Source organism: Canis lupus, chromosome 10, assembly GCF_048164855.1.
Source record: "Canis lupus baileyi chromosome 10, mCanLup2.hap1, whole genome shotgun sequence".
Lineage (NCBI taxonomy): Eukaryota > Metazoa > Chordata > Mammalia > Carnivora > Canidae > Canis > Canis lupus.
In genome coordinates this window covers 44173979-44186409 of record NC_132847.1, presented here as the reverse complement: position 1 = coordinate 44186409, position 12431 = coordinate 44173979, and the positions used below count along the sequence as shown (strand labels likewise).

The window sequence follows — 12431 nt, the reverse complement described above, 5'->3', positions numbered from 1 at the left end:
AGCAGATTAGAACTCTTATGTGTCTGTCTGCAAAGCTCATATTCTTTCTTTTATAAACTGCTTCCTTGAGCTGCTTTTGTGTTCAGCCCATTTGAATCCTGCTCAATGACAATAGAACTGCAGCACATTTCATAAGAGGGCACTATGCACGCGATAGACATACGGTAAATGTTGAATTTATTAAAAAGCTGAATGCTTAAAATACAATGGCTTCCCATGGAACTTTTAAAAAATAGAACTGTAAGTAAAAGAAAATCTCTATGATTAGTGTGAAGAAAATAATGGATTGAATTAGTTTTAGCTATTCCTTAAAACAAACAAACAAACAAACAATTTAGTAAGAGGGCATATGTTAGTAATTATTACTCAAATCTTTTTTTTTTTTAAATTGAGGTAAACTGACATATTAGTTTTGAATATTGTACAACATCCAAATTCTGATAGTGGTTCCAGAATACAACCGCAAGTTTTCATGGTTATTTGGTACTATATTTAGTGTTCTCTATTTTTTTGTGTAGTAATAGGGAATGCTTTAGGGTAGCCAGAGAGGCTATCCTAAATACCTGTGTTCATAACCACATACACCTAAAGTACCCCATCAAAGAAAAAAAAAAAAAACCCTATTTGCTCTGAAATTGATGGGGAAAAAATATATATTTCATAAAAAGTATTTGGACCTTTGCTGAGCATCTTCTGGGAAACTCAGTTAGTTTGGTTTGACTTTAGTAGATTAAACCTTTATGTTCATTTTGTCACCTACTCTACTATGGTATTTCTTACCTTTTGAAACTGAGAAACCTGCTTTTGGTTGAAAAATTGCAATATTTTGGATTGGCTTTACTTATATGTGCATTCCATTGATTCCAATCCCTTGAATATCTTCCATTTTGTTTGAGAGTTGGGACAAATTGAGCTAGGGGTTAGAGAACTCAGATGTTAGGGAAAAACAACAAAATACTCCTTGTTAAGCTACTCTTACTTCAGAAATTGTGTTTTATTATTATTTTTTTATATTTTTCCTTCCTTTCCTGCATGTTCTCATTGGCTTGGATGTTCTCAGTGTAAATCTTTGTGTTCAGATTTCCCTGTCTCCTTATTTAGGTCATCAAACCTTTTTTAGAAAATTGGTTTCAGTATTTGAAGAGGCTCTCCTACAAAATGTACATGTACACATGCATACATGCATGAGTGAACACACGATTCCTCACCTTTTAAGTGGAAATAATTATTCTTGGTAAAGGCTGTAAATTTGTCAGGGTACAATGTACAGAATACTGACAGATTCTTGGTTGATGCTTGATGCCTTCGCCTTTTATGGGTAAAGAAAATGAAACTGAAAAAGTCGTGCCCGTGAAGCCCACTCAGCAGCTCGGCGGAGACTTGCACCCACTGTTTCTGAGACTGAACGTTACATTTGCTGCTGGGTGCTTTGGCTCAGGCAGGATATGTTTGATGAGATGCTTTGGAGATGTGTGGGGGTTCTTTTGGTTGTTTTTTGTTTTTAAACGCACAGCTTGCTGAGTTCTAACTGATGTTTAAACTTGCAAATGTAGTAGACAGGAGATGAAAAAAAGACTACATATATGTTTCTAGAAGAATTAATGTAGACTTCTTTTTACTATTGAGAAAATGTGCTGGTGTGAATGATAAGACCGTATGCCAAAATGAGAGTGGATCTCTGTCATCAGCCGTGTAGAACTAATATATGCCTTTTTCTCCTCCCCTTTCATTAGGGCAGAGCTTGGGATATGGCTTTGTGAACTACATTGACCCTAAGGATGCAGAGAAAGCTATCAACACCCTGAATGGATTGAGACTTCAAACCAAAACAATAAAAGTATGTCTTAAATTTTTTTATATCTACTTGCAAAACAGAGATTAAAAACAATTCAGGTCGTCTTGTAGTTCTTTTCCTTTGTTTCATGCTCAAATAGACACTTTTCTGAGAGACCTAGCAGAATTTTTTGTTACGTGGTAGGGGAAAATGTTCAGGAGTACTTTATCTAGTCACTCCTATATCAATAAAGGAACAGTAGCAACTCCTTTAGCTAAGTACTTTTTGAAGCCTGCTGAATTAACTCTCCTTCCTTTATAGTCAGTACTTCACGTATAACTTGAGAAAACCTCTGACTAGTTCTTTGAGCTTAGGGCTTGGCTGAGTTGTTCTGTGAAAGACCAGGTAATAAATAATGTTAGGCTTTGTGGGCCATGCAGTCTGTGTCACAACTTCTCAACTCTGCCCTTGCAGGTTGAAGCTTCCATAGATAATAACGACATGAATGAATTGACGTGACTGTGATTTTAGAAAACTTTATTTATGGAAGCTGAAACTTGAATTTCATAGAATGTTCACGTGTTGCAAAATAGTCTTTTTTCTTTGTCCCAGTCATTTAAAAATGTAAAAATCATTCTTAGCTCAGAGATCATAAAAAACAACCGACAAGTTGGATGTGGTCCATGGGCTCTGTTCTGACTCTGCTCTAACTTTGAGGAGACTGATTGGACATGCTTAGATGTCACACATGTTATTTTTCCTGTTATACTTTTCAAGGCAATTGGTCAGTAATTTGTGGATATTTTCTGGCTTTTGTGAATTTTCAAAATGCCAACATAAAAGTTAATATAATTTGCAGTATAGATTTCCTTTCCTTTAGAAAATAAAAGGTTGGGGGTGGGGGGTTGTCTGGGTGGCTCAATTGGTTAAGCGTCTGCTTTTGACTGGTACTGGGATTGAGCCCTGTGTCAGCCTCCCTGCTCAGTGAGGAATCTGCTTCTCCCTCTGCCCTTGCCCCTGCCCCGTGCTCATGCTCTCTCTCTTTTTCTATCAAATAAATAAAATCTTAAAAAAAAAAAAAAAAAAAAAAGAATTTGCTTCTGGCAAATGCTTAGTGCACATGCCATCAATTTTGCCTCTCCTGCCCAGTGCAGACATTGCCAATCAATCATGGCAGTCTTTCTCAGTTAGTCTAGATGTAGCACCCAAATATTTTTCAAAATAGTGTTCCAGACAACCTCTATCAATTGACTCAAGCTGGAACCTATTTTCCACCCTTGATTTAAGAAGTTGGCTCACACTATAGCCTGAAGTGGTAAGGGGAAGCTAGTCAAGGCTGACTATGGCATCCATCTTGCTTAGAGACTCGTCTAGAAGATTTCTGCTCATTTTTTCAGAAGTCTGGAAATGCAGTGTCATCTTTGTGCTTAAACGTTGCTTCTCTCAGAATTGTCAGCTTAAGGTAATTCATTAGCCCTGGGTAGTTTTGACATCTCATTCTTTATATTTATTGGCCCGTAGGAAAAATGCCTCCTAGTTCTGTCTCATTTAAAGGGAACTGTATGAGGAGCTCCCAGATATATTTGGATGTAAGATGTCCAAGAATTCTACATGTTTCTTGAGTAAGGAAATGTCTTTTGAAAATATTAACCCTTCAGCCAGAAAAAGAGCTGGTTGTTACGCTACCAGAATTTGAGGGAAAAAATTAGATTTCTTATAGTCTATAAGCACAAAGACTTATGACTGATACTTGTTTTTTTTTTTTTTTTTTTTGATACTTGTTTTTTAATCTGGATTGCTTTTTTCAATTTCCATTCTTCTCTGCACACTTTTTGTCACAAAGGTTAACTTTTTACTAGTAATGTTAAGCACTATTACTATTAAGTAATCATCAAATGCTACTAAAAAAAGACTTCTAATACCCAGTCACCTTCAGATTGTTTTGTGTGTTCTCTGTCCTACTGAAGATTTTTGTAGGCCTACCCATGTTAGATTTATTTTCAGAATTGCTGCTAATTTATCTTTCTGTTGAGGTCCTGAGCTGTGGTTAAGAAGAAATTGGAGTAGATTGCTCAAACCAGAGCATACTCTTCTCCATTCTAGAAAAAGTCACCCATACCTCATTCTAGGGAAGTCCGTTCTTTTGCTGAGTTCTTTTGCAATAATGTCTACAAGAAGGCAGAAATGCAGGGGAGATGGGTTGCCAGAGAATGAATTTCCATGGCCTGCGAGGAGACCATTGATGACAGCTGCTTCCTCTTTGCCCATTGCCCGGCTTTCTCTTCAGGGCCCAGCTGCTCGGGCAGCATATGTAGAAGAAAGGACAGTAATGCCTTGTGGCTTTTAAACTGTGACATCTGCTACTTCTCTTCTGATTTTCTGAAATGGGGGTGGGAGTGGTGGGGAAGCAGCAGGCTACTTCTTTCCCCGCCCCCATTTGGTTCCTGTAAAAATATCAGATAACAGCTGGTATCCTCAATTTGGCCCAGATTTCTCTGAGAGGCAAAGCAGACCATTTTCCAAAACTACAGAGCACCATTTTTGTCTGTTTGTTCTTTGTGTGGTTTTTCTTTCTTATTTTCAGTGAGACATGTTTTATGTTCTTAGACAACATCTTGAGCCAGTTTTTTCCTCATGTTGGCTGCTTTAAGTACCTTTTGGAAGCTGCGTTTAAACCATTCCATTCCCTGGGATACTATTCCGTAAATGAGCCTTTTTATCCTTCTTGCAGTCCATCCTGGTGGTTGTTGTCGGGCTAAACTTACACACTTACCTCATGTTACTTCTCACTCAGACGTCTCTTATTTTTCCCTACTCCTATACCATGTCATTTGACTTAACTTTGGAGTTGACCCAGCATTATCACTGCTTTCTATGGTGGTCAGATGGGCTCTTTACTGGCAGGCTGATCTTCTCAGTCTCTTTCACGCTGCTTTAGTTGAATAGCAGCCTCTCCCCATCTATGGGAGCCCATCTGAAGTTCTTCCTTCAGCCACTGCCTGGCTGGGCTCTGCCCCCAATAAAAGAGTTGAGACCTTAGTCCGAAAAGAGTTTGACTAAGACCAGGCCCTTAAAGACAAAACTTGTATATTTAATATGTCAAAACTCTTTCCCTTTAGAAAGCTGTGGTAGACTAATTAATACATACATCATATACAAGTATACAACTGTTTGTGTTCTTCTCGTCTTCCAAGCCATCTAGCATTTAGTGTGCATATGGTGGAATTCTTAGTAATTGGAATATTGAAACAGTGAATCAAGTGGTGTGAAAGGTGGTTTATTTAGCAGTTTCTCCTGGGGCTTCCTAATAGCATTAGCCCAGTAGGGTTTTGTGCAATAGATGGAGAGTGTGTTGAATAATGACAAATATTCAGTATTTTTGCAATGAGTGAAGCAGAGTCCCTCAGGCACTGAGAAATTTTTTTTTTTTTTTTTTGTTTTGTTTTTTTTTTTTTTGCACTGAGAAATTTTTAAGGCATTTATTCCTAAACTTGGTTGCATCGGATTCAGCAGAAGTGAGTTAGAAATGCAGGTTCTGGGGCCCACTTCAGAACTACTGGGTTAGTGTCCAGAGGTGAGATGCAGGAATCTGCCTTTTATATGCTTTGTGATTAGTAACAGCAAGTCTAAGGCCTAGCATTACGAACCACCAAAATGTACCTTTTCTCAATAGGTGGGTTCTCTGTTTGGTATTTTTGCATGCAAAGTTAAGTTTGTTTCCATTCTTTACCTTGATAATCTTCTTGTGGGTAATTCCCCTGAGCGTGCTGAATGATAGATAGTTCAGCATTCAGAGTAAAAAGGTAGTTCACACCATCTTCACTTTTTAAAAAGTATGGTTTAGGAATTAGAAAAACTTTAATACGTTCACCTTATGTTAGAACTGTATTTATTATAAATAGCAGCATTCATAGGTGTAAGTTTCAAAGTGATTAGTCTCTTCTCCTAAAGATCAGTATTTTCCTGATTGGGTCAATGTTTTGGCAGCTTACCTTGCTGGTGATGACACCATTTCTGAGCTACATGGGAGTCAGTCATGATTAAACCCTGCCCACATTGTTCCTGATACTGAGATGGTAAATTAAGTGTGAAGAATTAAAAATGTTTTTAACTTCTTATATTAGGAAGGATAGTGAAAAGATAGTTTGTGCATAGTTCAGGTGTAGATGGTGGGAATCTTCTCAGACCACTGTCAAAATGTATGCGGGGGGGAATCTCATCAAGAGCCCTCATCTCCATGGGAACCCTTCGTTCTCAGGACCATTTGGCATCTTAGTGGTTGTGGTCACTGTGTTCAGTCCTCATGTTCTTTTTCTGTTTTGTTTTTAGGGGGTCTCAAGTACTTATAAAATCTAAATCAGTATATGAAACATTTATGGCTTCAAGCCAGTACTCCTCTCTCCCAAGGGAAAATGCCTTTTTTTTTTTTTTTTTTTTTTTTTGCCTAGGTTAATGATTATCAGACTTAAATCCATAATTAGTGGAGTAAAATACTGAATATTCCTTAAAAAATCTTATACATCAAGTACTGTGAATAGGTGATGGAGATTTTTTCCTCCCAGCATCACTCCCAACTTCTGCCTCTCCTGCAAGGGATGTAGGAAAGTGGGAGTTTTTTATCTCAGGAATAGAAATTCATGGCTTCTCTGCCCTACTGAAGAAAAATCCCTATTTTTTGGAATTATTTGGGAATATTACCAGCATGGAAAAACTGTCTTAATTTGGTTTTGACTAAAAAGATTCTTAATCATTCATACATAAACCAGCCTAAATTTCACCTTTGCTTAAAAGCTATTAATTGATACACATTAATGTGAAATTTCTTATATTAAAATAACCAAACCACCATTTAAGGTAATAAGGACAAACTGTTAAAGAAATTGGATTACTAAATATGGATAGTATCTATTTCTTAAAGTGTTCAGGTAAAGAACAAATAAGATAATAAACTTTTATTCTGAGCCATGTTGCTTTAAATTGTTACATTTATATCTTTTCCTAACCTATCCTTTTTCTAGTAACTGTGGTATTCACAGACTTCTTTTGTACTTGTTTGGCATGAACTATATCCTTAATATAAGAGAAATATAGAACTACATTTCAGAGATTTTAGTCTTCCTGACATTGATAAAGTGACTTTACTGGCTGTGTGCTCTTGGACAAGTCTTTTTTTTTTTTTTTTTTTTTTTTTTTTTTTTTTTTGGACAAGTCTTTTAATCATTAAAGTTTCCATTTTATCTGTAAAATTTATTCATCACTGAGTATGTATATTGCCTGCTTTTTATTTTTTATTATTATTTTTTAAATTTATTTTTTATTGGTGTACAATTTACTAACATACAGAATAACCCCCAGTGCCCGTCACCCATTCACTCCCACCCCCCGCCCTCCTCCCCTTCTACCACCCCTAGTTCGTTTCCCAGAGTTAGCAGTCTTTACGTTCTGTCTCCCTTTCTGATATTTCCCACACATTTCTTCTCCCTTCCCTTATATTCCCTTTCACTATTATTTATATTCCCCAAATGAATGAGAACATATGTTTGTCCTTCTCCGACTGACTTACTTCACTCAGCATAATACCCTCCAATTACCTGCTTTTTAAAAAAAAATTTTCCATGTTCTGCCAAGTTGTGTATTATAAGAAAAGGTGTAACTATTTAATAAATAGTTAAAGAACTCATGGTTATCATGGAATGATTTAGTTAGTAATAAAATGCAGGACCCTATCCTGAAGACAGCAGTTTTAACTGTTTCTCTTTATCATTGTTGAAAATTTAGCAGCCACAGTAAAATTTGCTTTGGGAAACAGTTCTCTAGCTCAAACGTGTTTTTGGTACAGAATTATTGGGAAGGGGATTGGTTCTCATTTATCATTGTAAACCCTTCTTTTATAAAATTTAATTCTGAAATGCTGCATAAATCATAGATTCTTCACTGTAGAGAAGGAAATAGCATGGAAGTAGAAATACAAGTGAGGTTAGGCTTGCCACCTGGTAGGTGCTCTGTTAGAATATCTGCAGCACCATTTTGGGATATTTGAGACAAGTGAGTTTCATAATAGCAGTAATGCTGAGAGTTCACACTTTTGTAGGGAAGTTTGAAAGCAGACGTTCAGGGAACCACATAGAATTAGCTAGAGTGGTAAGCAAGGGGAGAAATGCAGAAAGGAGCCAGAGAGCACTGAGAGATTAGAAAATGTGGGTGTGCCATGCCAAGGTTTTATATTATAGGTGAGGAGAACCACCAAAGAGTTCTGAGCAGGGTAATGATGGATTGGACTTAAGTATTTGTTAGGAAGGGAAGATCTGTTTGTTATAAACTCCATGTCTCTCTGAGCATCCCAGGCTAGCCTAGAGTTCTTTTGGCTTATATAAATCGATTTTATTTAGGTGTTTGTGGAAATGTGGGCTTTACAAACTTAAAAGCATCTCCTGTAAAGTACCCCACATTTTAGTACTGCTGCATATAGATCATTTACCTTTTACTTTGACCAGTTTTGGAAAATTCTAAAGTAATAATCTGAAGGACAGGCTTCAAATTAACTGACAACTTTTGAGATGTCTGACCAGCCAAATAACACTTTAGGTTAACTTTTGTTTGTGGAGGGACAAAAAAGTGGGAAAAGTGCCTGCCAGGAGTGGAAATGAGAATGGTAGGTGAGTGAATAATTTCTTTACCTTTTTAAAAAAGACTAAATGTATTGTAACTTCATTTTTAACCCATGGCCTGGAACTTTCTGAAGACATGTGCCAGGTTTTACCAGTATATTGCTGCATCTGATTATCAGAAGTTCTTCAATGCATTTAAATAAAACTCTTATATCTATATTGAGTCCAGTTTATATAGTTTTTATTTGACATAAAGAATAAGATTTTTAAAATAAGGTATTAGTTGTATAATGCGTATCATGTGTTTGCAGAATACTCAACTTGTGAGCTTGAAAAAAAATTTTTTTTTAATGCAGAACACCATAGGTTTTTACTTTGGGTGGCCTAGAGAGTGTGGGTAGGTGACCTAGCCTAGTCTTGAACTTCATTGTCCCAATTCAAGCCTGTTTGTGTTATGCCTGCGTCTTCCAAGCTCTCTTCATAGTAGAAATGACATTTGAAGAATTCCAGAGAGCAATATCTTGGCATTATCTGAATGGTTTTTCTATAGATAATGTTTTCATGGTTGCTGGAGCAAAGGCTGAGCCTGCACAGAGGGATGGGTGAGGAGGAAGGTCCTGGTGGTAGTGTCTGCTTCCTTCCTGCCTGTCCCTGCTTGTGAACCACAGGGCAGAGTGGTGGGGGGTGGGGGGTGGGGGGTGAGTGTCTCAGGATTGAATCCATCTTTCTTAGGAGGGAGTTCATAGATGATTATATTATCCAAGCCTCTGCCTGTTTTTCTGCCTGTTTCATAAATGTGTATCAGCAAAGGCATTTCTGCTTGGCACTGTTAACACTTCATTTTTCCTGCTCTTTAAGGGTACGGTAGCGCAGGGCTTGTTGTCTTTCATTTGTGATTTGGGAGAAGTACTATGAGGTAGTTTGGTGGCTTCTATCTGATCTACCAAGCTACCTTGAGAGTTTAAGATAGGTATGCTAACTTCTGAAGAAGGGTGCCTTAATTTCTTGCTCTACTTTTCATAGTAGTTGCATAGGACTTTTATCTTTTTACTTGTCTGGATTTATGCAAAAACAATGGTTTCTTGTAGGCAAATATTCCTCCCCCCACCCTTTTAAAGATTTTATTAGAGAGCACAAGAGGTGAGTGGGAGATGCAAAGGGAGAAGCATACTCCCCACTGAGTAGGGAGCCTGATATGAAGCTTAATCCCAGTCCCTGAAATCCTGACCTGAGCCAAAGGCAGATGCTCAACAGACTGAGCCACTCAGGTGTCCCAGGCAGATACTCCTTTTGACCAGAGAAAAGCAGGTCAGGTTAAGGGACTTGTTCTCAAACACAGTACGTCTAACGGTACCCTAGGAACAGAAATGTAAGATCATGTTGGGTGATGCTGGTGGCTTTTATTGTGTTCTTTCTACCTCATATTATTGATATTCAAATGTTTTCCTATGAAACTGATTATAGGTACTGCTACAAACAAATGGAATATTCCCTTGGGGACCTTAATTTGGGTCTTTTACTGTCTTGAGACTTTCTGGATCAGATCTGTTATGTGTGAGGAAGTGGAACTGTTGTTAGCAGTGGAAAAACTCTGTCTTTTGGCTGAGTGCTGGAGACAGCCATACCTCCAGGTTGAGAGGAAAACTGATGTCTGGAGGTCATGTTCAGCAGATGGGCAAGTCCACATAGATTTAAGTATTTTGATGGTAACTGGAAAGTAAAGGAATTTAGTAACTCTCTGGATCTCTGTTCTATAGGAGACTACCCATTCAATAATGTTTTTCTGGTAGGTTGTGGCAAGCCTCAGATGCAAGTTTACAAGTTACAGAAAGTGCGTTTGTCATTCTTTAAGTTTGTGTGTAGTCTTTACAAAAGCATGTTTGGTCCATTTTCTTTTACCTCTGCCATATTATCCTGCCATTGCCCTTATCGTCAGTTCTAAGCCACAGATACTACATCAGACTTGTGGGGGTTTTCTTCGGGAAGCTTCTTGATATACTGCTTATGATGAAGCAGGAAAGAGGGCTGTGTTTTGAAAACTGTACAGGCAGTCTGTTACTTGTGTGCCCCCACCCCAAATGAGAAGCACTCATTTGAAGGTTGCATCAAGACTTTGAGCCACAGACCTGTATTTATGTCCTACTCTCTTGGTTTAGCTTTTTCATTTGTAAATGGTGGGGATGGTAACCACTACACAGTTACCCTAAATCATGTGATTTAACATCTAGAGGTAGAAAGTACTTGTGTTGGCCTGTTACTTTCAGAAAGAGAAGATCAAGAATATTAAGTTGTTTTTCAGTCTTTTCTAAAAAGTGGTGTTTTGAAATCAAGCTGGGGAAGAGTTGAAAATTGCCACTTTTTCTCTGAAGAAAGTAGTCACCCTATCTAGTTTGTTGGTTTAATTTTGTTGGATATTTTAAAAACTATAGTTACCTTGTGCTATAAAAAAGTGGGTTGTGGACAAAAATCAATAAATCATGCTAATGTGCTCTATTTTTTGGTCATTAGTATAAAGTTACCTCATCCCACAGGAATGAGAAGTATAATCCTTCCTGCATAGGTTCTGGGATTGCTAATGAGTCTTAAAATGACCCTCACTGACCTTCAGGTTAGTAGCGGGAGAAGGGCAAGGAAAGCAGAGTTACCTGCATGGTCCTGGAAACCAATCATCCAGAAAATGCTTTCATTTCCACAAATTTGTTAAAAGACTATTCAGAAATTTGACTATTCCTGCTTGTTTCACCCCAGCAACCCTGTCTATATACCTAGAAAGATTCTGGAGTCATTGAGAGTGGCTCTGACCTCATAGAATTAAGCACAGCAGCCTTTTGCACAGACCAGCCAAGCTGATGAACTCCTATCCAGCTGAGCCCCATCTAGTCAGGCTGATTTTTGGAAATACCTTGGAATGAGTTATATGGGCTTTGTTTTACATTTACATTTTAGTATTTGTTGGTGATTTATATTCATATATACTTTACTTTCAAGCTACCTGTGAGTTTTTTACTCATTTGGAAACCAATATTGATGGGTGATAAGGAGAGCTAGACACTGTAATTTTTATGAGCTAGTTTCTAGAAATCCTGAATATGCCCTGGAATTGGAGGATTACCTATTTAAAATCCTTCTATATGAGGAACTGCCAGAACATTAATGTTCATCAGAATCCCTGGGGTGAGGTGGTTGATAAAATGTATATTTCTGACCCTAATCAAAACTTACTGAATCTGATTATCTGCTGAGTGAGAGCAGAGATTGTATTTTAACCAGTCATTACCGGTGATTGTTAATAGGTTGATGGTCTGACCTGAGGACCATCATTTGGTAGATCCTAGTGATTTTGAACTTGGATAGGTTTGTGGTGCTTGTTTCAAAAACAAATCTACATGTAAATAAAATTTTCATTTGTGGGTTCTATCGTAAATTGTCTGGAATACTTGTGGTTAACAGATGTACTTTTATAATGCTGGATTTACCTAAATAATATTTTCTTTGTCTCTCTCTCAAAAACACACAGGGTACTCATTTTCAGAGCATTTTAGTGTCATTAAATACTTCTAGCATTACAAGTACATAAATGTCATTTAATATTTGATTCTGAGGGTAGAGAGTTTGCAGTATGGTTCTTCTGGGGCTCATTCATTTAAAATGGGTATTTCATATTAGTATAGAGATTGGGAGTTGAATTATATGATTCAAGATGGATTGTGAATCAGAATATGGAAGTTGCTTTTAAAAGGCAATAAAAATTTATTTCCTATTAATAGGCTCCCAACCACACCCCTTTTTTCCCCTCCCCAGTATTTGGTTGGTTGAACTTTGCTTGTCAGGGTTTGAATAAATGGGAATTTGCTCTTTTATCATAAAGACTCTCCCAGATAACATGTTATAAATATTTAAAGTAAAAAAAATTTACTGTATATTACCTTAATTTAGAAACCTTTTGACCTATTTGGCAATTTTGTCCCAAGGCTGTGTGAAGGCAGTGCATACTGTCACCAGAAGGCTTAGAATGGCTCTGTTCTCAGATTTGCAAAAATGGGTTAATA

General features: G+C 37.4%; 1 protein-coding gene across 24 annotated transcripts in view; it reads left to right on the top strand.

Annotated features, from left to right (window-relative positions):
* ELAVL2 (ELAV like RNA binding protein 2) overlaps positions 1–12431 on the top strand; it is a 168521-nt gene that overhangs the window by 126317 nt on the left and 29773 nt on the right. For all 24 annotated transcript variants that reach the window (XM_072841548.1, XM_072841562.1, XM_072841553.1 and 21 more), the window contains one exon: positions 1734–1837. In XM_072841548.1, coding sequence (XP_072697649.1) covers positions 1734–1837 — 104 coding nt within the window. The remainder of the gene's footprint in view (positions 1–1733; positions 1838–12431) is intronic.